Source organism: Alosa sapidissima, chromosome 20 (genome assembly GCF_018492685.1).
Source record: "Alosa sapidissima isolate fAloSap1 chromosome 20, fAloSap1.pri, whole genome shotgun sequence".
Taxonomy (NCBI): domain Eukaryota; kingdom Metazoa; phylum Chordata; class Actinopteri; order Clupeiformes; family Clupeidae; genus Alosa; species Alosa sapidissima.
This window is the reverse complement of record NC_055976.1, coordinates 29,011,329-29,037,002: the sequence shown is the minus strand read 5'-3', so window position 1 is coordinate 29,037,002 and position 25,674 is coordinate 29,011,329. Positions and strand designations below refer to the sequence as shown.

The 25,674-nt window shown below is 43.5% G+C and overlaps 1 protein-coding gene across 3 annotated transcripts in view; it reads left to right on the top strand.

The window, feature by feature from the left end:
* The first annotated feature begins 11,900 nt into the window (after positions 1 to 11,900).
* mindy2 (MINDY lysine 48 deubiquitinase 2) overlaps positions 11,901 to 25,674 on the top strand; it is a 30,137-nt gene continuing 16,363 nt past the window's right edge. Inside the window, exons 1-2 of one of the 3 annotated variants that reach the window (XM_042075274.1) lie at positions 11,901 to 12,966; positions 14,592 to 14,649. In XM_042075274.1, coding sequence (XP_041931208.1) covers positions 12,037 to 12,966; positions 14,592 to 14,649 — 988 coding nt within the window. In that variant the 5' untranslated portion in view covers positions 11,901 to 12,036. The remainder of the gene's footprint in view (positions 12,967 to 14,591; positions 14,650 to 25,674) is intronic. The other 2 variants (XM_042075273.1, XM_042075272.1) reach the window with 2 other exon arrangements.

Genomic DNA, 25,674 nt, shown 5'->3' with positions numbered 1-25,674 from the left:
TGGCAATGTTGGGTCCTTATTGGGCTTGAGGAGCAGTGAAATTGAGGCTGTGGTGGAACTATGGCTGTTATTAGCAGCATATTGGACTAAATTAACAAAAGAGAGAGTCAGATTTATTTTTTTTAAATTATTTTATTTATTTATTTATTTTTTGTCTTTTTCGCATGGCCAAATTTCCGTCAAGGATTCTCAGGACACTGAAAGACCGGGGTACACGAAACTTTGTGGGCATGTTACCCCACATGGATAGCATGGAACCATCGTTTTTCGTTTTGATCTGTAGCCCCCCCCCCCCCCCCCCCCCCCCGCTGGACTGGACCCCCGAAAGGAGGGTAGTGCAGACACAGTTTTCTGTGAATATCTCGAGAACCGTAGGGTTTAGGAGGACCACCTTTTTTTTGTATGTTGATCTCAAGGGGCCATGTCAACCCATTCTATAACCACTCATTTCATGTATAGTGCCACCTAGTTAAACACAAAAAAGTAAAAATGAAGTGTTGTAATCGCAGGTATCTGTGACCTAACATAGTCAACATAGTTATGACACCCTCTGAATGCATGCAAAGTTTCGTGGAATTCCGTTCATGGGGGGCCACACAATAAATTAATTTATGTTACTATACACCAACTGGCCTGTAGGTGGCCGGAGACAGTTTTCTGTGAATATCTCGAGAACCGTAGGGCCTAGGAGGACCACCTTTTTTTGTATGTTGGTCTTAAAGGTCCAGTATGTAGGAAATAATGGAAAATAAACTGTAAATTTTCCAAAAATGATCACCATATGTTGTCAGAGAGTGAGAAAACACAATGAATTGAAGTAAGTAAGACAACATTACTCTAACCCGTAAAACCCATGAAAAAAATGAGTTATGGGCCGTTTATGTTTTGAACGATTAATTCTAGAATAGCGTATTAATAATGGGCTAGCGCGTCCTCCTATTTGGGTTGCCAAATTAGCAAAGGCCAACTGTCAACAGCTGTCAGTTGTCGTCATGAACGCCTACAAGAGGCAGGCAAATTTCCAAAATTAAAACAAGAAACAAATTAAGTGGACATCGGAGGAGCTTCCTGAGATGGTGACGTCTTCGTCAAACGAAGAATATCAAGTCTGATGCAGAGCTGGCCATATTTCTCCACAACAGGTAGCCTAGGCTAAACTTCATCTGCATCGCTAACTTCAGCTAAATATGTTACGTTGGTTAGAGAGGTATTTTTTGTTTTCACTGTTTCCGTAATGTGTAGCTGGGTCATGGTTGGAGAAATGTTAAAGCAGCTGCAGTCCAACTAACGTTAGCTAAGTCTTCATTACATCTGGAAACCCAGAAGAGGCTCGCGTCTGGTAGTCTTGAGAACGTTCACCAGTGTTTTGATTTTGGCCTACAGAACGTTCGGTAACAATCCTACAAATCGCACCTTTAAGGGGCCATGTCAACCCATCCCATTACCACTTATTTCATGTATAGTGCCACCTAGTTAAAAATTAAAAAGCTGACATGGTCAAAACTGCACAAAATTGAAAGTGTAGGATCATTATGACATCTAGTACATCTAGTTACAGAGAGTTTGATGAGAAAATCACCCTCCTCATGTCTGTATGATGAATCTGCTGGTTCGTTCAGTAGGACTGGAGTCCGGGGGAAACAGCTAGTCTAGTTTAGTCCAAATGTAACAAAATCCACCTGCCAGGATCTCTAAAACTCATGAATGATATCTAATTTAATCTGTACAAAAATAAAGTATAAAAATGATACACTGCAGAGGGACAGGTCTCACTTCTGATGGCTGGGGCTGGGGAGACCACAGGTAGGACTTTGGACTGATGCAGGTCTGTGTTCCACACACAAGTCTCTGTCCAACACACTCTCTGCATCCACATTTGATAGTAACATCTATTTATTTATGGTTTCTAGGTTGACAAATGCTGGCACACGCCAAGGGGTCAGTGGGACAGCCAGGATCATATTGAGCAAGGAGTTGGGATTCTGAAGGACTGCTACAAGGAGTTGGGATTCTAGTTGGCTGCTCTGATGTTGAGAAAACATTTCCTCATTGGAACAAGAACCAGAAGCTGAAAGGTACAGGTCATCCATCTGAAGAGTTGTCTGTGTGTCTTTGAGGTGTAAAACAATGTTGCCTATTGTTGCATTGTGAGTTGGTGGTATCAGTGTAAAATGTACGATATTAAAACATATATAAGGTTTTTTACAAAGTAACGTTTTCACAAATAAATCTGCAAAGCAATTACTTTTTAAATCCTGAAACACAAATCCAGCAGTATTATTTAAACACTTTAAGACACAATAAATTATACCGAGCCTCACTAGATGTAAGCAAACAACTATTTGCAATGTAAAGATAAAGTGGAGTAATGGCACCCTGAGCAGTAAATAAAGTCACACTCTGTTATGGTTGCCGGTCTAGCCGCACCAGCACTGCCTAGTTTGACAGTGTGATCTGCATTTTTGTTCGGACTCTGCTTTCTTTATTCTTTCTATGTTTTCAACTTTATTGAGTAAATGACCCACAGATTTGTTTTGGTTTGAGGTGTTGGTGCTGTTGGTGACATCTAGTGGCTTAATGTTGTGTATTGCAACTTTAATTGAATAAATTAAAGCGACTGTGTTGAATGTTCATGTGATTATAGCATTATTTAAATTATTTGGACAGGACAACTTTTTCTGTAGATACCCCATTGGCTAATGTTGCCCATTGTTGCATTACATACAACTAAACAAGAGAGAAGCATTTTTTCTGGATAAAAAGCACTATAATGTTTACATTTCTCAACCAACGTCAAAGAGCTGAATTTTTTTTCAGAGTTTTTGATTTATGTGCAGTATAAAAAAAGTTTAGATTTTTTTTCTCTCCACCCTTCAACTTGTTTTTTTCCTGCTTTATGAGCGCTGGCTGCCTACAGCATGGGTACAGAAAACATGGCCTCCTCCTACAAGAACGTGGATGCTCACACTACCGAGAAGGACTACTCTAATGATGTCACTGCCAGGGCCCAGTACTATGAGAAGCATTATAAAGAATTGTTTAACCTCTGAGAGCTCCTCCACATCTGAGTTGAAGTTACATTTAACCAGCTAAACTCAAAATCCAGAATCTTAAAAATATGTTACAATATCTTGTGATCGTCTTCTCAACTGTATGGCAGATTACACATTTGTGTGTTTGTTACCGGCTTGCACAGGTTTGATTTTTTTTTATCAATGATTCATTTATTGGGGCAGCCGTGGCCTACTGGTTAGCACTTCGGACCTGTAATCGGAGGGTTGCCGGTTCGAACCCCGACCAGTAGGCGTGGCTGAAGTGCCCTTGAGCAAGGCACCTAACCCCTCACTGCTCCCCGAGCGCCGCTGTTGATGCAGGCAGCTCACTGCGCCGGGATTAGTGTGTGCTTCACCACACTGTGTGCTGTGTCTGTTTCACTAATTCATGGATTGGGATAAATGCAGAGACCAAATTTCCCTCACGGGATCAAAAGAGTATATATGCTTATACTAGACTTTTAGCACTTTTACATCCCTCTCCCTATGCTACAGACCTTTTATTTATTTTCTTATTTCATCACACGTCAAAACACACACACACACACACACACACACACACACATATCTGACTTTCTCCAACTTTTGCACACTTTTTATTTATTATTTTTGATTTCTCCTCCATCTACCCATGTCCTTGATTGCCTAGCCTTTCTGCCCCCACCCCCCACCCCACCCCCATCCCCAACACACACACTTACATCATCACTGTCATCACTTCACATACATACAGCACACTGCTTGCTACAGTAAGCCTCCTCTACATACTTGCTGCACACTGCCCCCCCCCCCCCACATACACAGCACATTGTCTTCAGGATCTTCTCCAACACACATCCTCTACATACTTACAGCACACTGCCCCCACCTACCCACACACACACACTACACACACACACACACAGTCACTGCTCCACTCCCCTCCCGCCCACACACACATCTTCACTGTCATCACTCACATACATTACATACAGTACTCTGCTTGCAATAGTAAGTCCCTGACCCCCCCCCCCCCCCCAACACACACACTTACAGTACATCATCACTGTCATCGCTTCACATACATACAGCACACTGCTTGCTACAGTAAGCCTCCTCTACATACTTGCTGCACACTGCCCCCCCCCCCCCCCCCCCCCCCACATACACAGCACATTGTGTTCAGGATCTTCTCCAACACACATCCTCTACATACTTACAGCACACTGCCCCCACCTACCCACACACACACTACACACACACACACAGTCACTGCTCCACTCCCCTCCCGCCCACACACACATCTTCACTGTCATCACTCACATACATTACATACAGTACTCTGCTTGCAATAGTAAGTCCCTGCCCCCCCGCCCCCCCTACATACACAGCACATTATTTCATCAGGAAGCTTCTCCAACACACATCCCCAACATACTTACAGCACACTGCCCCCCCCCCCCCCCCCCCAATACACAGCACATTGTCTCATGAGGAAGCTTCTCCAACACACATATTGCACACTGCCCTCTCCCCACATACACAGCACACTATCCCATCTCCCCTGTCATCCCCCCAACACACACACCAAGACCCCTGGCAGTTGGGTTAGTCCCTTGAGCCGTGGATCTGCCCAAGGTTTCTTCCTTGGTAAGGGAGTTTTTCCTTGCCCCTGTTGCTCTTGGGTGCTCCTTGTTGGTGCCCCCCACCCAATCCCAATCCTCCCCCACCTTTTTATGCAGCCCTTGCCACTTAATCTACTAAACCCCTCTTCTACTGCACTTTTTACCCCCCCCCCCCCCCCCCCCATTAATGCACAAATAGGCTGACACCAGACATAATTTCACTGCATTTCTTACTTCCAGTAACTATATGCATGTGACAATAAACTTCCTTGTATCCTTAATGCCTTCCATATTCATTAAGAATTAGTTGATTCATACTTCTTAGAGACAACTGATCATCACAGATTTCCAAGAAAAACATATTAAAGTAGCTATAAGTGATTGATTGTCACCCATTTGTTGTTTTTTTCTCAGTGTCATACAAAGTCATATCAAACATATAAGATGTTTAAATAATTTTAATTATTAAAAATGTGTAAATGTCACTTAATTCAAGCTAAATCAATTTTAATGACTTTTCTCCTGCATATAACTGTCCAAGTTTTCAGCATGTCTGAAATCTGATTGATTAATATCTGTGTCATTTTATATGCTTTAGAATTTTATGAGTGGACATTTCTTCAAGTGAATAAATGCATTTCTGCAGCAGAGTAACTACAATATATGTGTTAATTGTCATTTGCAGCATCTATCAGATCAATAAAGCTATCCGTCCAGTATAAGTAATCCTGAATCATGTCTTTTCACTAAATGACGTGTGTACATTTACACACATGTAGACACGTAAGGATTCCTGCATACTGTTCTTTTTAAGTCTGTGCCACATGTGAGTTGTCCTGACAAAATGTATTAACACATTTTTTTTATTTAATCATTTGTGACTTTTAGTCTTTAGTATTGATCAAGCTCCAAAAACACTAAATTTCTATAATTCCCATAATCCAGCTAGATATTGCCTTTCATTCAATCCTCTCTGCCTCCTAAATGTCCACCTCTCTGAGACTTCTCAGCTTCAGTTGGTGATGCAGAGTTTCTGTTAAAAAATGAAAAAGTCTCAAACTCAGGCTGAGAACCCAGATGACATCACTGCGGTTATTTTCTCAGAGTTTTAAAATATATTTTACACATTTTTATGAGCTAGCACTTCTCTTAACTAGAAAACTCTACTTCATCTGTAGGTCTGTGGAGTGGCCTTTTAAAATAATTCAGACAGTATTGAATATTCTCAGTCTTCCAGTTTCCTCAAGTTTCATTCATTATTTTAGTTTTCTGTTGAAATATTCTGTATACAATAAATATACATTACTTATTGATTTTTATTATTGTGCCATGCATTTACAAATGCCCAACTTACATGGGCTCACGAGACACCTTGAAACAAAAAAGACACGATCCTCCATCGCACATGATTTATATATTTTTTCCAGGTGTCAGAAACTAAATTTTCCAACTTAAAGACTAAAAAATTCGACAGCTATTCCATCTTTTCTTCATCAGGGCTCCACAATATTCCGGAATTTTGGTCATACATTTCACTTCATATGGGTGTTCTTATTCTTATAATTCATTATTCCTAAAATTCTCATCATTCTTTAACATGTTGTGTTGCTTTAGTATTTTGATACATTGGATCCTTTTTTCACACCTCAGCTTGTAATTTCCAGTTTTGTCCACAACAGGGTGCACTATTCATTCAATGTTAGCTTTTAACCCATAGACATATGACTTCAGGTCTTACCACACAAAGAGGAAAAACTTTGCATGAGAAAATGACAACTCCCTCCACAACAAGCCGTTTCAGATCTGACATATCAAACTTCAGTCACTGTGTTTTAAATAATTCTTGTATAACATTGAAAAAATACTGGTCTGACCAGTTGAAGCGTTATCCTAGATGCATTTAATCATTTTGTGAGGGTCACACTCAGAAATACATCTTTCACTCTATTTTATTGTTCATCTGTCACAGATGCCATTCGGCCATCATCAGGACATTCTGTGACGTTGTTGAATCAAGTGAACGATACTGAGTGCAACCATCTTTTCACACAAGCAAACATTTTGGGAAAGGTATCCAGATTATGTGCTTTTGGGTATCTCAGTTGTCTGAAATAGAGGGAGAGCAGCTTCACAGAAGATAACTTCTGACGGCAAATTTGAGGAAAAGTTGGTAAACCATCCTTTTTACCTAATTTGAGGGTGCTGATTCTGAATATTTTGTTTACCAAGCTCAATTATGAGTTCTAAGCCGCATAATCAGCATTTTAACATAAAATAGCGATTATTTTTGCTTATTTTCCCTAAATTGGGTTGATTTCAAAAGTAATCACTAAAACCAAATAAAAGTGTTCTCTAAATACATGTTTGAGCATTAAAGAAGCCATACTATAGTTTATTAACGTAACATGATTACAGTTAACATGTAATAAACTCGGAAATTCTAATCAAAACATAACCATATTTTTAGTGACAATAGACATAGTGAGTCACTTGTGGTGTTTAATGCATTTCATCACAATAACAAATTGCACAGATAATCTTCAACTCAGAATATATCCTACAGTACATATGAACTTAGATAGCGGGAATAAGCCTAATGCAGAACTGCATCTATACCGTCAGCAACAACCAACAAGTAAAAAACATTTTACTTCTAGTAACACTGGATTTGGTATGTGTGCTTGCCTCCATACTAGAGCTTGATAATGTGCTCTTCTAATATGCCATTGAGCACCATCACTTGTTGGTGGTATAGAGCCTCCAATCCTCGACATCTAGAAAACAGAGTGGCTCTGTCATAGTGTTGTCACAATACCAAAATTATGACTTCGATACAATACCTGCCATAAATATCTTGATACGCAATACTAAAACGATATCCAAATCCTAAAATATCTGGAAAAAGAAAGGACGCAGGCCTCCTCCAAGTGTATTGAGTCATTTGTGTTGAATTTGGTGCACTTTTGGTCAATTCTGGGTTTAAAACTTCTAAACTTCCTACATAATTATTATTTTTGTAGTCAGTAAAATAGTAGTTTGTGTGTGATTAAGTCCTTTATTGTTTGTTATAGCTCATTTATATTGTGTGATGTTTTGGCATTAAATTACCTTTAAATAGCCAAAGTAGGCTAGATCAAGATCAGTGTTCAAATTACTGCATGCCAATCACTTAATGCTATGCAGAAGAGCCTCTAGGCCATCTGATGTAGGCCTTCCTGTGTTTATGGGATTTCTTTGACAGATGCAAAGGGAAAAAAGTGAAGATAGTCTTCTTTGCTTCCAGTGTTATTTAATAAGTACGTTTCAACCACTCTGTGGGTCTTAATCAGATAGGCCTACACCATTATTACATTACATTACATTACATTACATTTGGCTGACACATTTTTAACCAAAGCGACTAACAACATGGTAACAGTTTTAAAGCAATTCTCTCAACAATTTTAGGACAATTTAAAAACGGTAGAGTACAGTAAGAATAAGTGCATCAGTGAGTGCTGTTTTTAAACAGTTGAGTGTCAGTTCAAGACGGGTGGTAAGTGCTAGGATCAGCAAGACTTGTTGTAAGTGGTGCTATGAAAGGAGATGTTCTCTTAAGAGCTGGGTCTTCAGGAGTTTTTTGAAAATGGAGAGGGATGACCCTGCCCTTGTAAACTGGCAGTGTGTTCCACCAACGAGGAACAACAGATGAGAAAAGTTTGAATTGGCCTGAGCGTATCTGTTGCAATATCTGTGTGCATTCCTACATTAGGTCTATTTCTTTGATAGTCAACATCATTTGCTACCACATAACAAATACCAAATAACAATACAAAAGTTTCTTACAAACTTTCCTGCATACTTCTTAAATGTGCTGCAGTCAGATGGGTGTCCTAAAGACATAACTAGATCTTGAGCATCTATTACCAGTGTTGAATGAGCAGTTTTTGCAGTGATCACTACTGGACATTCCACATTGCTAGACAGCACTTGAGTGAGGATAGACTTATTTCCACTTCACAAATAACCATCGCTATCTGCAATAGCTACAGTACAGGGACAATAATCAGTTCATAGCTGAGGATTTGTTCTAGGTCCACTTCCCTTTCAGCATCATATGCAGTAATGATGCACTGGAGAATGTTTCTTTTTGTTGCACTATAAAGGATATCTTGTCTATTTTTTTTGCAAATAATGCAATCTTCATAGCACTCTTCAGCAACCCTCAAATATGCACACTCTTCCATTTTTTTGCATGGCTGGAATTTGAATGATAGGAAAGAGCACCAGTGAGATGTTTTAACTAGGCAAGCAGTCGCCTTTACAGTACAAAAAAATACAGTGTAAATCCTCTGTAAAGACTGACAACTGTTCATAATAGTTAGTGACAAAGTACTTTCTACAGAAAAATGAGCAGTCACCTACTATTCTATCAATTTATTATCAAGGAATCTATTTTGCTTCTAAACGTCATACTGAATTTTAGCTATTATTTCAATTTATATTTTAATTTTAGCTTATTTTAATTTACTACTTGAGGGTCATTGGGGTAATTCCTGTCCCATGTCCTACAACATATTTGATACATAAAGAGTATATTAATGCCTTATTTTTTGCAATTCCTATGATATCTGATGGCAAAACCAAAAAGTATGTGAATTATGCTAATTATCAAGCTAAAACTCAAAATTGAGCTTGGTAAACAAAATATTTGAATTCAGCACCCTCAAATTGTGTGAAACAGCCCCTTTACCGACTTTTCCTCAAATTTGCCAACAGGACTTTTTCTGAACGTTTGTTAGCTATCTGCTCTCCCTCTATAAGGCTTCTAACAACAACACTGAAGGTAAAATCTGTTAAACACCGCATGGCTGATGTGCTCAAACACGTCAACAGACCTCATACAGTCCTGTGCTCAAACAGGTCATGCAGACCTCATACAGTCCTGTCCTCACTTTCTGCTACAGCCTCTGCACTTTTCCCTATCAGTGAAATGTACCACAATTACCTGCATGACATGACTTAACATGACTGCTCTGCTTTTACTTCTAGTTGGGAAATTACACAACAGCAGATTGTGCAGTTTTTAACTGTGTCAAGTTAACACTTTTTTCTGGTGTAGTTTAGAGAGTATACAGTATCTACGCTGGTGGTGATGTGTGTGTGTGTGCTATGCTGAAATAATAGACTATGATCATCTTACATTAAGGCCATTATTAGGTGTGTGGGACGGTTTCCCTGATGTGAAGCGAGCAGTAGGAAGCTGCATTATAATATAGTGGTGCAACAGATTGTGCCCTGTGGCTGCACAAATGAACGACTGAATGCAAAAAAACAGACAGACAGCTCTGGAGAGATATTTTACCACCTGTCAAGGTGACATTAGTTTTCAATGCATGCATGTAAAACCAAAAAATAAAAGCAGATATTCACTGAATTTGCAAAAAACTACAGATGTTTTTCTTTGAATTTAGGTAACAGCTCTGTGTTTCTTGTGTGACGCTCACCCTCATGTGGTTAGTAGCGGAACTACATCGATTCAGGCATTGAAAACGCAGTGTTGCTGGAATAATCTATGGAAGCATATGAGTAGCTTTATTCAAATGAGAATGCAATCTGCAATATGCAATTCAAAAAGACATTACATTAAGCAATTGACAATTCATTATGCAATTTAATATTGCAATTTGCAATAATATCCAACAAATTGTATTTTAATCTGCAAAGTGACAATGAAATCCTAAAATCAATTCCAATAATTTTGGTTACAAAAAAGGATAAACATGGATTGAATGCATGCATTCCATTTTGCCATGGTACTTCAGTCTCAAAATTCAAATGGCAATTCATTTTGCATTTTAATTTTCAATATTCAGTTTCATCATTTAACTGTCAATTCGTTTTGCAATTCAATATTTAAAGTGCAATGTAGGATTGCATTTTAAAAACATATTTGGCAAAACTGTCAATGCCAGCCTGAAAAGATTTTGGATTATTTTGGGCAAAACGTTTTGCAATCGTTTTGAGGCATTTTATTCAAATGGAAAAGAAATAGCGCCCCCCGGTCACTTTTGTCTATGCTGTCAAAAGTGACCGGGTCTGCAATGGAGGAGTCAGTCTCTGGCCGACAGACCCGGCTGTAGAGAGTTGACAGACCTTAGTGCGGCAGCAAACTCCTCCATTGCAAGCGCTAACGTAAACACGGAAGTGACGTAGCCTAGTTCCCGCCTTGACGAGTGACTTGACAGATTGCAATGCGTTTGGCAGATTGAATGGCCATTTGAATTTTGCAACACAAAGAGCGTGACTAAAGTGCAATGCAATCACGAGGGGCGCTATTTCTTTTCCATTTGAATAAAATGCCTCAAAACGATGGCAAAACGTTTTGCCCAAAATAATCCAAAATCTTTTCAAGCTGGCATTGACAGTTTTGCCAAATATGTTTTTAAAATGCAATCCTACATTGCACTTTAAATATTAAATTGCAAAACGAATTGACAGTTAAATGATGAAACTGAATATTGAAAATTGAAATGCAAAATGAATTGCCATTTGGATTTTGAGACTGAAGTACCATGGCAAAATGGAATGCAATTCAATCCATGTTTATTCTATTTTTTAATCAAAATTATTGGAATTGATTTTAGGATTTCATTGTCACTTTGCAGATTAAAATACAATTTGTTGGATATTATTGCAAATTGCAATATTAAATTGCATAATGAATTGTCAATTGCATAATGTAATGTCTTTTTGAATTGCATATTGCAGATTGCATTCTCATTTGAATAAAGCTACTCATATGCTTCCATAATAATCACTAGGCTGTTTTTTGTGGAGAGAAATCCGTCCGTAGACAAATGATAGCCTACATATAGATGTACTAAATTACGGTGGTAATAATACAAATAAACGATCACAGGACGCTTTAATTAAAGGGACAAACCCCTAAATAGCTATGGCTTAGATATGTTGTTGTCATATGAAACATAATAGCGTATGCTACAGTAAATGTTCAACCATCATTAATTGTTTAAATTGTGTTCAATGAAATTCAACTAAATTGTGTTGTGAGATATACCCCCCCCCCCCCCCCCCCCCCCCCCACACACACACACACACTCACCTCATCCATATATACCATTATAAGATGGTAATGAGTGGCATTTATAATTGTACCAACTTTGTCAGGCTCTGGAGAATAATTCTATGTCTGCCTAATACTATTTTTAGAGCTTATTCGTATTAATGCAAACAGTTGTATTTTAATATATTTTTCCATGGCCTGTGGAATAGGCGTTTCTTGCCCGGTGACGTCACATGAGCAGGGATGTCATGGCGTCGGAGCACAGACCGAAGCTGCAATCTTGCTAAAAGCAGTCGTCGATGTGTAACTCAAAATGGAGAAAAATGCAAACCTTCATCGGGATGTAGGGGGGAGCTCTTTGTTCACGACTCTGCCCGGTGAGACGGGGGACATAACGGCCGTCGGAGGGGTGAAAGGAAACATAGATGCCTGCAAAAAGAAAGACCCGTCGCTCAGTACTTTGGATAGTAGTAACGTTAGTTCTAACGCCAGTAGTACTACAATTGTTAGCCATGCTAACGCCATCTCGACCACAGAGAAATCAGATATCGTGTCAGAAATGACCGACTCGCGTTCGCTTCAGGACGGGAACGCACACCCGAGTGGTTTGTCGGAAACCTTAACATCCGAGCCGAAGGACCAGCTGATTAACGGGATGGAGCACAACCCGCCCTCGGCTACGGGAAATGACCAGGCTGCCACCTCAAAGTTAGTAAACAAGCCAGCGAAGGGTGAGCCTCCAGCGATGGAAGCGCCAGCGGCTAGGATTATGCCCACTCAGCCCGCCGTGTCGGAAGGTGTGTCGGTGGAACAGGCCAAGCTGTCAAAGCCCACTCAGCTGGCTCCGGAAAACACTAAAGAGGGGAATGCTAGAGCGGGGGTCTCGGTTTCCTCCGAGCGAGCGGCCGTTTCCGAGGGTGCACCGAGTGGGAGTGACCACAGCATCGCAGGTGAATCCCGGAGCTTCGACTCGCTGGAATCGTTCTCAAATCTAAACTCCTGTCCAAGTTCTGAGCCCACCAGCGAAGGTTTGGAAGACAAAAGTCTTGCCCTCGCCCTGCAGAACGAGTACGGCCCGGACGGAGCCAAGCTGCCCGTCACCAAGGACCGAAGCGCCGGCCAGTCTATTTATCACATCAAGTGGATAAAATGGAAAGAGGAAAACACTCCGATCATAACCCAGAACGAGAACGGCCCTTGTCCGCTCTTGGCCATCATGAACGTTCTCCTGTTGGCATGGAAGGTAAATATTAAGATGATGTTGTAGCCCATCTGACAACCTCACACTTTAGCTAATATTCCACAGTGGACATGTTTGTTCTGAGTCAGTTGTGTACCACAGAAAGAGTAGCCCATCCTTGTTCGTTTAGTCACTCATCCCTTTTCCTGAACGTTTAATCTTAGGTCAGTCAGTCACAGTTAGCATAGACCCGCTAACCCCGCTCTATTGTGTCGCTGTCCAGTTTCCATAGATCAGATGTGCCTCCCATGGATGCACTAGCCTGCCTGTGGCATGGTGTAGTAGCCCACTTAACCAGCGAGCCGTGCTGGCATACATGAGTTTCAGAGCTACCCTGTCTAATCCTGACTGTGTAGGACAACTGTGCACTCAGTGATCTCACTTCAGCGCAGGTCTTGCTATGAGAGCGGATGTGACCTGCCACATTTGCTCTCATAGCAAAACCTGCGCTGCGCTGCGAAGTGTGTAGGTGTCCTGTGGTCAGTCCTCACTCCTGGTCAGGCCGTGGTGACCAATGGCATCACTAGGGGCTGTGCGCTGCATGCAAGAGGCCACCCTAAGCTCTAGGGCCCTCTGAGGCGTTGGCAGCGGTCGTGAGACAGGGCGACAGAGAGACGAGATTGCGAGGGGGACGCCCACTGACCTGTCACTGTGACCTGTGGCAGTGAGGACTCCACTGGATCGTCCGTCACGAGGAGTGTGGGTTCTGACAGCGCAGCTGTGTTGTGTTTCCTTCCCTGCTACTCCTGGTGGCACTTGGTGAACTCATCGTGTGTTGTTTGTTTAAGCAAAGTGATTTTAAGAGGCCCCAGAATGTAATTTGTGGGTAGGCAGTGTACCCAGGCCTGTCAGCTGATGTTGAACAGGTATGAAGCCCTCAGAGGAGTTTGCTGAGTATCTCAACCAAGTCACATGAGGTTCAGCTGTGAGCCCTATTTGCATAATAAAGCGTGTATTTGATTGGTGTGTGTATGAAAGAAATAATGTGTGTGTGTGTGTGTGTGCATGTGCTTTCAGTGTATCTCCTCTCTTCAACCTGAAGTGAGGTTGTGTGTGTGTGTGTGTGTGTGTGTGTGTGTGTGTCTGTTTAGTCCTTTGATAGTCTCTCTGAAAGCGAACACCATCTGGGTGTCAGCCATATTGAACACAAATTATGAACAGCCTGTGTGTGTGTGTGTGTGTGTGTGCGTACTGCGTACACGTGTGTATGCACGTGTGTGTGTTTTTGGAGTTTGGAGAAAATAATCTATCTGCGTGTGTATCTTATGTTATTGTGTTTAGTTGTTGTGTTTGTGGGCGAACTGATTTCAGCTCCAGTGTGTGTACGACATAACTTCACACACACACACACGCATGCATGCATGCACACTTTTCTAAGTCACCAGTCTGTGCATGCACCTGTCTGTGTGTGTGTGTGTGTGTGTGTGCTCCTATAGCTGAAGTTCTAAGGTCACACGTTGTGGAAGACATGTAACATCAGCAAGCTGATTGGTTGGCTACCTACAGTAGGAACCAAACCCTGTGATGAAACAGAAAGTGCTGCAGTTCAGCACTGTAGTGCATGAGTAGTGTGTGTCTCTCATGGTTTCTCTCTTTTTGATTTTTTTGGTCATTCTCCCTCTGTGCAGGTGAAGATGCCTCCAATGATGGAGATCATCACGGCCGAGCAGCTGATGGAGTATCTTGGTGAGTGTGTGTGTGTGTGTGTGTGTGTGTGTGTGTGTGTGTGTGTGTGTGTGTGTGTGTGTGTGTATGCGTGTGTGTGTGTGTGTGTGTGTGTGTGTGTGTGTGTGCGTGTGCGTGCGTGCGTGCGTGCTGAAGCAGGTCTGGGGGCCCTGAGCTCCCCCATCTGGCTGCTGTGTTGAAGGTTGTGTCCTGATAAAGTCCAGCACCACTTGCACCTCACACCACAGCCAGCATACAGGGTGGACTGGGGTGTGTGTGTGTGTGTGTCTGTGTCTGTGTGTGTGTGTGTCTGTGTCTGTGTATGTGTTCCCTTGCAGCTCTGTGCCGATGTGTTAGGGGTGAGGTGGGTGGAGAGTGTGTGTATGTGTACGGTGGGGAGCATGTGTGTTGGAGGTGAGGTGAGATGAGGTGTGTGTGTGTGTGATTTAGGTGGGGATAGTGTGTGTTGGAGGTGAGCTTGTGTGTGTGTGTGTGTGTGTGTGTGTGTGTGTGTGTGTGTGTGTGTGTGTGTGTGTATGCTTGAGATCTGGCTGGGCTGAAATGTTTGGACAGCATGCTGTAAGGGGAACATGGGCCTCCGGCAGCAGATGTTTCTCTCTCTCTCATGTCTCTCAAACAACCTGAAGCCTGGCTGTCCACTTCACCTCACTCAAATTGAACACACACTCACGTTTACACTCTCTCTCACACACACATACACATACACACACAGAGGCACACACTCTCTCTTTCTTACAACACACACACACACACATACTAGGGATGTGCATTTCTGGCAAAAATTCCATTCGATATTCGCTGATAAGTATTCGAAAATTATTCGAAAATCGGTCAGTCAAGAACTCCCCCCGCGCACGCACGCACACACAAACCTCGGATACACGCACACACAATGACACAGGGAGAGGTTTTTATGATTTGTATGAAATCAATCTGTTTAATACAACAGCTGTGCAATGAACATCAATTTATTTCAACATAGGCTTAGGCAGGCCCAGTACATGCTCGAAAACAGATCGCTATTTTTTTTTTTTTTTACTGAACGCATGCATGACTGAACTAGACACGTATATGGAAACGATGGCCTATCGGAAACTGTTCATAACATTTTTAATATTTAAAAACTGCGAAATCATCTTAAGATCTTTAAAACTGATAATTTCATAATGTTGCCTCAAGCATTAATGATTTTAGGCTGCAGGAATGACGTTTTTTTTTTTTTTTTACAGGAATGACGGTCAGACTAGGCTACAACATGAACTTGACATCAAACTCTTAAAAAAAAAAAAACAATCTCTATTTATATTTACACCCATAGTTTCGTTATCAAAATTAAATGTTCATTCAAAAATGTGCTATATATGCCATAATGATTTTAGGCTTATAGGTTAGCGGAGCACAGTCGGCATCGTTTTATTAACGAACGTATTGTCATAGTCTAGCACTATCTATCTATGCCATATTTTTGTTTAAAAAAATGAGCATATCCACATGTTCGGGATGAAGACGGGTGCGCAATCTGTTGACAATTAGTCCAGCTGCGGAGAACACACGCTCTGATGGCACTGATGTAGCAGGCACACCCAAGTATGTGTTTGCCAATTTTGCCAGGTGGGGATATTTGCAGTCGTTGGCTTTCCACCAGGTCATGGGGTCAATGTGGAGAGGTGGGCATATATCCTGGCAGTAATGATTTAGCTCTGTTGTGTGTGTTGTGTGTGTTTCCCCACTGTAATCTTCATCAAACAGTACCGCAATTGCAGATGCAGACAGGCAATCACTCCTTGTTTTTTTAGCTGATGGTTCAGGTTCATTTGATGCAGCTGCGTCTTGTACTGTAGGTCTCTCTCGTCATCGCTATCGGGGCTGGAGAGGAGGGCACTCACAGCGGCCTTCACAGCGCGTCTGACCTCATCTGTGGCAAACCTGAGGTGTTTGTGTCTCGGGTCCAAGAAGGACGCGATATATGCAATCTTGCGAGCGTTGCGGATATCTTCAGGTGCAAGTCGTCGTTCCAGTGAGGCAGACACGGTCTGTTTGAACTTCGTGACTTTGGGGGATTCTCCAGGAGTTTCTTTGAGGTGTTTGGACAGTAAAGAGTAAAGTTGTCGTCACCCGGTAAATCATTGAGATGGATACTCCAAATTCTCCGCAAAGGGCAGTGGTGGCACATTTGAGAGAGTGCAACGCGGGCAAGAGCTCTTCTATTACTGTCCAGCTATCGTCAGTCTGTTCAAGGGTACGTGCATCGGGTAGTTTAGTGACTGTCCTGTCAGATAAAACAGCAGACACGGCCCATCTTTGCTCCAACAAGCGCTCAAACATATCATGAACAGAGTTCCACCTTGTCCGACAGAACTGCACTAACTTGTGTTCGGGCAAGTTTTGTTGTTGCTGCTTTTGTTTCAACGCCTTGGTTGCAACTGTGCTATAGTGGAAATGTCAAACCAGACGATTGGCAGATGAAATTACGTGATTTATTTGCTGTAGTTTGAAGCCATCGTTTATGGCCAGTTGTAATGTGTGGGCGAAACAAGGCTGAGAGTCCCAGTCAAGGCCAGTGTTGGCTAGAACCATATTGCTGGCATTGTCATGCACGCAGGCGGACACTTTCCCTCCAAGACCCCACTGATCTGTCGCGTTTGTGAGCACAATTGACAGGTTTTCAGCCGTATGCCATTCTGACATGGCTTTGGTCTGAAGAACAGCACTGTGCACCTCCCAGTTATGTATGAAGTGAGCAGTGATTGTGAGATAGGACTCGGTTGTCAGCAGGGATGGATTACTGCACGGGCCTACTGGGCCCAGGCCCAGGGGCCCAAGGAGTCAGGGGGCCCTGAAGCCTAAGCCTTTGCGTGGAATCATTGCCTCAATATCAACAAATCAGGATGTAGGCTATGAATCTGATTGAATTTAGTATTGGCCATCCCCAAAATGCACCAGAATACAGGAAATCACATCAAACCAATTCAAAAATTTCTGGGGGAGGACCCCCAAACCCCCCCTCCCACATATACGACAATAAGTGGGGGGCCCTTAATACATCTGGGCCCAGGGGCCCGAAAGTTCATAATCCACCCATGGTTGTCAGCGCTGTCCACGAATCTGTCTTCAGTGACACTTTATTGGCACTTGCTAATTGGGTGCATAGATCGCTTGCACCATCATCATACAATTTTTCCAGTCTAGAAGTGACCGTCTTTCTAGATGGGACAGTGTATACAGGTTCAACAAATGCCATGAAGTCACGAAAACCCTCCCCTTCAACGAAACTGATGGGTAGCATGTCGTGTCTTTCGCGATCATCTTTGAAAGCAAGACAGTCATTTTCTCTGCCCGCCTAGCATCTAAAGCTCGTGGGCTAACTAAAAAGCTAGCCACTGACTGCTGACCTGTAGATGGACCCCCAGTGCCAGCGTGCTTTGATCGTAGGTGGTTGTGCATGGTTGTGGTCGATCCGTGGTATGCCAGCTTTACTTGACATAGTTTACACTGAACTTCGTTTGCATTTATTTTGTTAAACGAGCTCCATACAGAACTTTTAGTCGGCTGCGTCTGCATCGTTCACGCCACGCCGCAGTTAACGGTTGCAAGACAGACAGTAGGCTACGCTCTTATGTTTTGTTATTATATGATACAATACACATAAATATGTACCGCGGCGCTTTTGGTGCTTTAGCGACACCCTCTGGTTGAATGCAATGTGTTACAGGAACACGTTTGCCTTTCTAGTGCTGTTTTTTTTATTTTTTTCTTGAGTTTCTTTACTAGTGGACATAACGATAGTCACATTCATTATTCGATATTTGATGTGATTCTGACTATTCGACTATTCGACGATCGTTGCCCATCCCTAACACACACACACACACACACACACACACACACACACACACACACACACACACACACACACACAGTTTTCCTCAGATCTAGCAGGTTATGAAGTGCACCAGGTTTAGTCATCACATGTCGTAGACCAACTCTCCTGTCCCACAGAGTGTGCAGAGTGTTTGTTGTCAGAAAATAAACAGCGGAATGATGTCGAGAAGAAGGGCATCCTTCCCCCTCATCCTCTGGAACAAACAAACATATATCAAGTGCAAGAAACGGAGAGTTCTCAGAATGTAGGCTAGATTCATAGAATGCATAGGAATGTGAGGAAAGCAGGCCGTTGTCTTTTCCTGCTGAGAATTGCTGCAGTAATGTAGGCGTTGAGGAGCTTTGATTTTGTTTAATCTGAAACTAGCCGCTGCACCTTTAAGTGGAGTTCACCAGCCAGATGTTGAACCACGTCTGAATGTGGGTGTAGGCCCCTCAGACCTGGGCCTGTGTTTGGGCCTCTGTGTAATTGCCTGGTAGTCCATGTCAGAAATTGCTAGTTTGGGCCCAGGCTGGTAAATTTAACTCCGTGTGCTGAAGAAAATAGCAGAAGACAAGCTGAGGAGAAACTACATAGCCCTAATGTGTGTGTGTGTGTGTGTGTGTGTGTGTGTGTGTGTGTGTGTGTGTGTGTGGAGAGGGTTTACCTAACCCTAATGAGACGCTAGGAATGTCTGTGAACCTCTGCTAGCAAAAATATCTCTGCATGAGCAATCATACACACACACACACACACACACACACACACACTCACACTCACACTCCACCCTAACATATGCTTTTGATGGATGGTTGATGGTCGCTGAAAGCTGGAGCTGCAGCTGATGTTTCTGGTGTTTGTCAGCCTCTTGCGTTGAAACAGACTTGGTGAGGGTTTTAAATCCGGGACCACGAAGCCCGGCTCTGAGCTCCGAGTAGTCCTGACCGGGCACTCTGAGCTCCAAGTAGTCCTGACCGGGCACTCTGAGCACCGAGTAGTCCTGACCGGGTGCTCTGACCTCTGAGTAGTCCTGACCGGGCGCTCTGAGCTCCGAGTAAACCTGACCAGGGGCTCTGAGCTCCGAGTAAACCTGACCAGGGGCTCTGAGCTCCGAGTAGTCGTGACCAGGGGCTCTGAGCTCCGAGTAGTCCTGACCGGGGGCTCTGAGCTCCGAGTAGTCGTGACCAGGGGCTCTGAGCTCCGAGTAGTCCTGACCGGGGGCTCTGAATTGGCAGCGACTGAGTTACAGCAGAGACTTTCTAATGAGGAGACACAACACTCAAAGAATCCTCCATAGAAATGCATGGGGTTAGTTTGCATGCCAATATGGAAGTTGTCAGTCCAGCGTTTGACCCAAACGCCAGTGTCAGAAACCACGTGTGGCCAAAGGTCCATTTAGTCAAACATGGAGCTGCCTGTCACATCTGTGGAGAGATTTGAGAGATTCAGAATCCATCAATGTGTTCTTAGAGACAACATCAACTCACTCAAACCTGTCTGGACATCAGAGAGTTACATTGTGTATATTTTAGACATTTCTGAATCGCTGAAAAACATCAAGCTTGGTCTTGGGCTGTGTGAGATATTCACAGTTGTTGATCTGTGATCGATAGGTCTGTGAAGAGTAGCAGTCTAATTGAAACTTTCACAGAAATTCTGAATTACTTTGATACATTCTATGACTAAGAACTGTAGAATAATATGAAAAGTGTGTGTGTGTGTGTGTGTGTGCGTGTGTGTGTGCGCATAGCTGCTATATAGTCATGGGACTGTAGGCAGCGATGCTGACTAGTCCATAGGTCAGCTTGATTGAGGTCTCTCACACAGCATCCCAAGTATGTGAGGACGCACCCCATACCGCCTGATGTTCCCGTGCTTACAGCACGTATGTGAGGACGCACCCCATACCGCCTGATATTCCCGTGCTTACAGCACTAGCCAGTGCTCCTCTCTAGTGCTACTGTAGCTATATAGCATTGGCTCCAGCTGTTGGCCCACAACAGGCTCAGGAAGGCTGAGGCTTGTTTTCCTGTGTAGCGGTCTGCGTCGGGCTGGGCTGGTGGTACTCTAGAGTTGCGCTGTGTAGTGGAGTCTACTGTATCTGTGTAGCCACATTAAAAAAGAATACCACTGCAGTGTGAAGCATGTTTGGGAGAAAACGGGGACGTAAACAACATGGCTGGTGTGTGTGTGTGTGTGTGTGTTGAGTAGGGCCAAGTGGTCAGGTGTGTGCCGAGAGTCGGCTCTGCTTGGGGGGAATCCCCACGGGCCGCCCTCTGCTAACGTCAGGGAAACCAGAGAGCACTCAGGGCCTTCACTGGCATGTGCCCCATCCCACCTCACACACACACCCACCCACACACAAACACACATGCACGCACACACCACAAACTCTCTCTGTCACACACACACACACACACACACACACACACACACACACACTTACACAAACTGTCTCTCTCTCTTTCTCTCATTCACACTCACACTCACACACACACACACAGACACAGATACACACACTTGTTTGACAGTTGATATCTGAATGCAGGCAGGGCTTCACTGTGACCACAGCAACAGTGGGCCCTCAGCCCCCACCCTTTGCTCAGACACAGATGGAAATATGCTGATGGCTCTTCCATGGAACACACGCACACACACACACAACCTAAGACAGCCCCCAAATATGTTTCTGCTGATGGATTGTGTGTGTGGTACTCTTTCAGGAGGAAGTATTTTGCAAACTATGTAATAAATATGTAATTAATTGATAAGTATAGTGTAGATTTCATACCAGTGCATAGTCTTACAACATGCATTGGATTGGGGTTAAAGTAATAACATACAACGTTATGCACTTCAGGGAAATAATATGCAGTTACGTGGAAATGTGCTCACAGTGTGATTACTGACAGTGCTGTGATTACTGACGGTGCTGTGACTACTGACGGTAGGGTGCTGTGACTACTGACGGTAGGGTGCTGTGTACACTTAATGTGAACCACTGCTGGGCTTAAGTATACAACTTGCAATAAGACTTCAGTAGATACTGGCTATGCTTATGGTTATGGCTATGGCTATGCTTATGGATGGTTATGGATGGTTATGGATGGTTATGGCTATGGCTATGGCTATGGTTATGGATGGTTATGGATGGTTATGGCTATGGCTATGGCTATGGCTATGCTTATGGATGGTTATGGATGGTTATGGATGGTTATGGCTATGGATATGGATATGGCTATGGCTATGGATGGTTATGTATGGTTATGGATGGTTATGGCTATGGCTATGGCTATGGTTATGCTTATGGATGGTTATGGATGGTTATGGCTATGGCTATGGCTATGCTTATGGATGGTTATGGATGGTTATGGCTATGGCTATGGCTATGCTTATGGATGGTTATGGATGGTTATGGATGGTTATGGATGGTTATGGCTATGGCTATGGCTATGCTTATGGATGGTTATGGATGGTTATGGATGGTTATGGCTATGGCTATGGCTATGCTTATGGATGGTTATGGATGGTTATGGCTATGGCTATGGCTATGCTTATGGATGGTTATGGATGGTTATGGCTATGGCTATGGCTATGGCTATGCTTATGGATGGTTATGGATGGTTATGGCTATGGTTATGGCTATGGCTATGGCTATGGTTATGTATGGTTATGGATGGCTATGGTTATGGATGGTTATGGATGGTTATGGCTATGGCTATGGCTATGGTTATGGCTATGGCTATGGCTATGGTTATGGATGGTTATGGATGGTTATGGCTATGGTTATGGCTATGGCTATGGTTATGGATGGTTATGGCTATGGTTATGGCTATGGTTATGGCTATGGCTATGGCTATGGTTATGGATGGTTATGGATGGTTATGGCTATGGTTATGGTTATGGGATTTGGCAGACACTTTTGTCCAAAGCGAATAGATAGTATACGTCCTACTAATAAGACTTAAATATATATTTATGACAGTATGTGTACTAATAAGACTAATAAGTATATATTTATGACGGTATGTGTGCTGATAAAACTAATAAATATATATGTATGACAGTATGTGTGCTGATAAGACTAATTAATATATATTTATGACAGTATGTGTGTGGGTCACAGACCACAGGGAAGCTGTATACGTCTGAAAACGTCACAAACATCCTTCTGACTATCACCACAGATTGGGTTTGTGTGTGTGTATGGTTAGTATCATGGCACTATGTGCTTGCGTGTGTAACGTCACACACACGCGCACACACACACACACACACACACACACACACACACACACACACACACACACACACACACACAGACACAGCTCTTTGGTAGTCTATTGGGATCTTTCTCTGAGTTTATGAATAAGACATTCATGTGCTTCAGAACAAATCAATCCCATCATGATTCAATTATTATTATGAATCATAGATTAGCTCTGGAGATGCATTGTGTGTGTGTGTGTGTGTGTGTGTGTGATAGAGAGAGAGCCCAAGGGGGCTTCACTCAGAAATGTTACCAGCAATGAGCTGCTGGACTGCAAATCATTTGGACACTCCTGTGTGTCTGTGTGTGTTTGTGTGAGTGAGTGACCCTCCTTTGTGGAGCTACAGATCTCTCCTTAGTCATTCAGAGAGGAGCCTGGTCTGACCAGAGGCTAAGATGGCTGCCGAGGGGCAAGACCGGCGTAGTAGGACTGTGGCTCTGGGGGTGCAAGCCAACCAGCTACTAGCCCACATAACGCTATGCTATTCAATTCATTATGCTAAGTGTGTGTGTGTGTGTGTGTGTGTGTGTTATTGCACGCACACACGCAGGCACAAACACACACACACATACAGATTGGTCTCAGCAGCAGAGCAGATCTTTTGAGTAATCACAGAACTTGCTGTAGAATATACTTCCAAAACATCTGTCAAGGACTGTGTACACTTACCTACTCTGACACACACACACACATATATGTAACACAGCAAGTTTGAAGCAGAGTAGGTGTGAAGTGTGTATGTGTGTGTGGAGGCTGAATAAATCAGAGCTGATGGGAAGTAATGAGACAGGTGACCTTTACTTGTGCGTGTGTGTATGTGCGCCCGCACGCACGTGTTACTAACGTTGTCTTCTATGTCTGTGTGTGTTTGAAGTGTCCGGTCTCGAAACATGCTCACATGTAGGTGTGTGTGTGTGTGTGTGGGTGTCTGTGAGATGGTATTGTATGGTCAGATGAACACACAGCACATATCACATGCTCATGCAGACATACTTCCTCTCACGTGTGTGTGTGTGTGTGTGTGCTTGTGTGTTTGTGGGTGTGTGTAGGGATGGTTGCTGTTGAACAACAGTAGAGTGAGTGAGTGAGCTGACTTATCCCATGCACTTATGCTGTAGAGAGTGTGTGTGTGTTTTTGAGGGAGAGAGCTGATGCTGTACTTCCAGGGAGTGAGCCCTCACACACACACACACACACACACACACACACATATAGGGAGCCCTCCATTTATGTTAAAAGTGCTTCTGGTAGTACAGGCATTGTGGCCACAACACACACACACACACACACACACACACACACACACACATATAGAGGGACAGAGGGCCAGTGGTGGTGTGGAGGGGAACTGGAGGAGGCTTTTCCCTCTTCTCTCTCTTTTACTTCCTGCCTGGGTAGAGAGAGAGAGAGGGAAGGAGGGGAGATAGAGAGAGAGAGAAGGAGGGAGAGAGAGAGAGAGGAGGGAGAGAGAGAGAGAGAGAGAAGGAGGGAGAGAGAGAGAGAAAGAAGGAGGGCGAGAGAGAGAGAGAGAGAGGGAGGGAAGGAGGGAGGGAAAGAGAGAGGGAAGGAGGGAGGGAGAGAGAGGGAAGGGGGAGAGAGCGAGAGAGAGGGAGGGAGGGAGAGAGGAAGAGAGGGCAGGAGGGAGGGAGGGAAGTGGCCATAGTGAGCTAGTGAATGCAGGCCAGACCACAACCCAGTAGAGAGGCCTGGCACTGGGAATACAGAAGACCGGGCCAAGGAGCGTACAGACACACACACACACACACACACACACACACACACACACACACACACACTGGCATATACTGTGTACATTCACACTGGCACTCATACACACAGTTGAAGTCCAGGTACATTCACTTTGTTATGATGACCAGCTTCTGTGTAGGGAAGCGTGTTGGAGATAGCCATCTATGCATACTCTAAACGGGATCTGTGTGTGTGTGTGTGTGTGTGTGTGTGTGTGTGTGTCCTTGTGTGTGTCCCTGTGTGGAGCATAGGGTAGGTCTTCTCTCTTGGGCGGTGTGTAAGACAGAGGAATGTGAAATGTGGAAATGAGGGTAGCAGGTGCAATGTGATCACACACACACACACACACACACACACACACACACACACACACACACTGTTTGATTAGTCCTACACACACACGCACACAGTGTCCAGGTTCATCCTGCATATATTACTCATGACCTGTGCTGTTCCTGTCCTCTCCTGCCAACTTCACTGTCATCCCACCTGCTGTTCAGTGGCCTCCAATACCTCCGACGTCTTAACACACACACACACACACACACACACACACACACACCCTGTTATCTTGCCTACACATAAGCTTACACACGCACAAACACATACACATTCACACACACAGAATAAGCAGAATAATCAGTAGTCCAGTCTAGTCTATTTTAAAACAAAAACAACCATATCCAATGACAAGAGAAAATAGTGTTCACTGTGTTCATGTTTGAGGAAGAGCAAGCAATGGTCTTCACATGACGATATTCACAACTTGTATACATTTTTTACGAACAACAATTTGACTGTTTTGATCAGCAGACTCTTGTGGACTAAAGGAGTAATCGAGGAATGGACACATACGGCTTTAAGGTCACTGCTTTCTTATGCCAATCTTTATTGGGGCAGCCGTGGCCTACTGGTTAGCGATTCAGACTTGTAACCGGAGGGTTGCTGGTTCGAACCCCGACCAGTAGGCATGGCTGAAGTGCCCTTGAGCAAGGCACCTAACCCCTCACTGCTCCCCGAGCACCGCTGTTGTTGCAGGCAGCTCACTGTGCCGGGATTAGTGTGTGCTTCACCTCACTGTGTGTACACTGTGTGCTGAGTGAGTGTTTCACTAATTCACAGATTGGGTTAAATGCAGAGACC